Source organism: Protopterus annectens, chromosome 2.part0 (assembly GCF_019279795.1).
Source record: "Protopterus annectens isolate FY-2018-M chromosome 2.part0, PAN1.0, whole genome shotgun sequence".
In the NCBI taxonomy this organism is placed as follows: Eukaryota; Metazoa; Chordata; order Ceratodontiformes; family Protopteridae; genus Protopterus; species Protopterus annectens.
In genome coordinates this window covers 1,503,921,507-1,503,925,302 of record NC_056728.1, presented here as the reverse complement: position 1 = coordinate 1,503,925,302, position 3,796 = coordinate 1,503,921,507, and the positions used below count along the sequence as shown (strand labels likewise).

General features: G+C 28.1%; 1 protein-coding gene across 1 annotated transcript; it reads right to left on the bottom strand.

The window, feature by feature from the left end:
• Positions 1 to 629: 629 nt before the first annotated feature.
• Positions 630 to 3,011, bottom strand: LOC122792851 (DNA-directed RNA polymerase subunit beta''-like). The gene has a single exon (XM_044060410.1). It carries the CDS (start codon positions 3,009 to 3,011, stop codon positions 630 to 632), a length of 2,382 nt encoding a protein of 793 aa, XP_043916345.1.
• Positions 3,012 to 3,796: the final 785 nt, after the last annotated feature.

Here is a 3,796-nt window from a genome sequence, read left to right as displayed (position 1 = left end):
GTTGTTCAGTATAGGTCTAATATAATTGCTCAGTATAGGTCTAATATAATTGTTCAGCATAGGTCTAATATAATTGTTCAGTATAGGTCTAATATAGTTGTTCAGTATAGGTCTAATATAATTGTTCAGCATAGGTCTAATATAATTGTTCAGTATAGGTCTAATAAAATTGTTCAGCATAGGTCTAATATAGTTGTTCAGTATAGGTATAATATAATTGTTCAGCATAGGTCTAATATAATTGTTCAGTATAGGTCTAATATAGTTGTTCAGCATAGGTCTAATATAATTGTTCAGTATAGGTCTAATATAGTTGTCCAGCATAAGTCTAATATAATTGTTCAGTATAGGTCTAATATAATTGTTCAGTATAGGTCTAATATAGTTGTTCAGCATAGGTCTAATATAATTGTTCAGTATAGGTCTAATATAGTTGTTCAGTATAGGTCTAATATAATTGTTCAGCATAGGTCTAATATAATTGTTCAGTATAGGTCTAATGTAATTGTTCAGTATAGGTCTAATATAGTTGTTCAGTATAGGTCTAATATAATTGTTCAGTATAGGTCTAATATAATTGTTCAGCATAGGTCTAATATAATTGTTCAGTATAGGTGTAATATAGTTGTTCAGTATAGGCTAATGTAATTGTTCAGTATAGGTCTAATATAGTTGTTCAGTATAGGTCTAATATAATTGTTCAGTATAGGTCTAATATAGTTGTTCAGTATAGGTCTAATATAATTGTTCAGCATAGGTCTAATATAATTGTTCAGCATTGGTCTAATATAATTGTTCAGTATAGGTCTAATATAGTTGTTCAGCATAGGTCTAATATAATTGTACAGCATAGGTCTAATATAATTGTTCAGCATAGGTCTAATATAATTGCTCAGTATAGGTCTAATATAATTGTTCAGTATAGGTCTAAAATAGTTGTTCAGTATAGGTCTAATATAATTGTTCAGCATAGGTCTAATATAATTGTTCAGTATAGGTCTAATATAATTGTTCAGCATAGGTCTAATATAGTTGTTCAGTATAGGTCTACTATAATTGTTCAGCATAGGTCTAATATAATTGTTCAGCATAGGTCTAATATAATTGTTCAGTATAGGTCTAATATAGTTGTTCAGTATAGGTCTAATATAATTGTTCAGCATAGGTCTAATATAATTGTTCAGCATAGGTCTAATATAATTGTTCAGTATAGGTCTAATATAATTGTGCAGCATAGGTCTAATATAGTTGTTCAGTATAGGTCTAATATAGTTGTTCAGTATAGGTCTAATATAATTGTTCAGTATAGGTCTAATATAGTTGTTCAGTATAGGTCTAATATAATTGTTCAGCATAGGTCTAATATAATTGCTCATTATAGGTCTAATATAATTGTCCAGCATAAGTCTAATATAATTGTTCAGTATAGGTCTAATATAATTGTTCAGCATAGGTCTAATATAATTGTTCAGTATAGGTCTAATATAGTTGTTCAGTATAGGTCTAATATAATTTATCACTATAGGTCTAATATAGTTGTTCAGTATAGGTCTAATATAATTGTTCAGCATAGGTCTAATATAGTTGTTCAGTATAGGTCTAATATAATTGTTCAGCATAGGTCTAATATAATTGTTCAGCATTGGTCTAATATAATTCTTTAGTATAGGTCTAATATAGTTGTTCAGCATAGGTCTAATATAATTGTTCAGCATAGGTCTAATATAATTGTTCAGCATAGGTCTAATATAATTGCTCAGTATAGGTCTAATATAATTGTTCAGTATAGGTCTAATATAGTTGTTCAGTATAGGTCTAATATAGTTGTTCAGTATAGGTCTTATATAATTGTTCAGTATAGGTCTAATATAGTTGTTCAGTATAGGTCTAATATAATTGCTCAGTATAGGTCTAATATAATTGTTCAGCATAGGTCTAATATAATTGTTCAGTATAGGTCTAATATAATTGTTCAGCATAGGTCTAATATAGTTGTTCAGTATAGGTATAATATAATTGTTCAGCATAGGTCTAATATAATTGTTCAGTATAGGACTAATATAGTTGTTCAGCATAGGTCTAATATAATTGTTCAGTATAGGTCTAATATAGTTGTTCAGTATAGGTCTAATATAATTGTTCAGCATAGGTCTAATATAATTGTTCAGCATAGGTCTAATATAATTGTTCAGTAGAGGTCTAATATAATTGTTCAGTATAGGTCTAATATAGTTGTCCAGCATAAGTCTAATATAATTGTTCAGTATAGGTCTAATATAATTGTTCAGCATAGGTCTAATATAATTGTTCAGTATAGGTCTAATATAGTTGTTCAGTATAGGTCTAATATAATTGTTCAGTATAGGTCTAATACAGTTGTTCAGCATAGGTCTAATGTAATTGTTCAGTATAGGTCTAATATAATTGTTCAGCATAGGTCTAATATAATTGTTCAGCATAGGTCTACTATAATTGTTCAGTATAGGTCTAATATAGTTGTTCAGTATAGGTCTAATATAATTGTTCAGCATAGGTCTAATATAATTATTCAGTATAGGTCTAATATAGTTGTTCAGTATAGGTCTAATATAATTGCTCAGTATAGGTCTAATATAATTGTTCAGCATAGGTCTAATATAATTGTTCAGTATAGGTCTAATATAGTTGTTCAGTATAGGTCTAATATAATTGTTCAGCATAGGTCTAATATAATTGTTCAGTATAGGTCTAATATAATTGTTCAGCATAGGTCTAATATAGTTGTTCAGTATAGGTCTAATATAATTGTTCAGCATAGGTCTAATATAATTGTTCAGCATAGGTCTAATATAATTGTTCAGTATAGGTCTAATATAGTTGTTCAGTATAGGTCTAATATAATTGTTCAGCATAGGTCTTATATAATTGTTCAGTATAGGTCTAATGTAATGTTTCAGTATAGGTCTAATATAGTTGTTCAGTATAGGTCTAATATAATTGTTCAGTATAGGTCTAATATAATTGTTCAGCATAGGTCTAATATAATTGTTCAGTATAGGTCTAATATAGTTGTTCAGTATAGGCAAATATAATTGTTCAGTATAGGTCTAATATAGTTGTTCAGTATAGGTCTAATATAATTGTTCAGTATAGGTCTAATATAGTTGTTCAGTATAGGTCTAATATAATTGTTCAGCATAGGTCTAATATAATTGTTCAGCATTGGTCTAATATAATTGTTCAGTATAGGTCTAACATAGTTGTTCAGCATATGTCTAATATAATTGTTCAGCATAGGTCTAATATAATTGTTCAGCATATGTCTAATATAATTGCTCAGTATAGGTCTAATATAATTGTTCAGTATAGGTCTAAAATAGTTGTTCAGTATAGGTCTAATATAATTGTTCAGCATAGGTCTAATATAATTGTTCAGTATAGGTCTAATATAATTGTTCAGCATATGTCTAATATAGTTGTTCAGTATAGGTCTAATATAATTGTTCAGCATAGGTCTAATATAATTGTTCAGTATAGGTCTAATATAGTTGTTCAGTATAGGTCTAATATAATTGTTCAGTATAGGTCTAATATAATTGTTCAGCACAGGTCTAATATAATTTTTCAGTATAGGTCTAATATAGTTGTTCAGTATAGGTCTAATATAATTGCTCAGTATAGGTCTAATATAATTGATCAGCATAGGTCTAATATAATTGTTCAGCATAGGTCTAATATAGTTGTTCAGTATAGGTCTAATATAATTGTTCAGCATAGGTCTAATATAATTGTTCAGTATAGGTCTAATATAATTGTT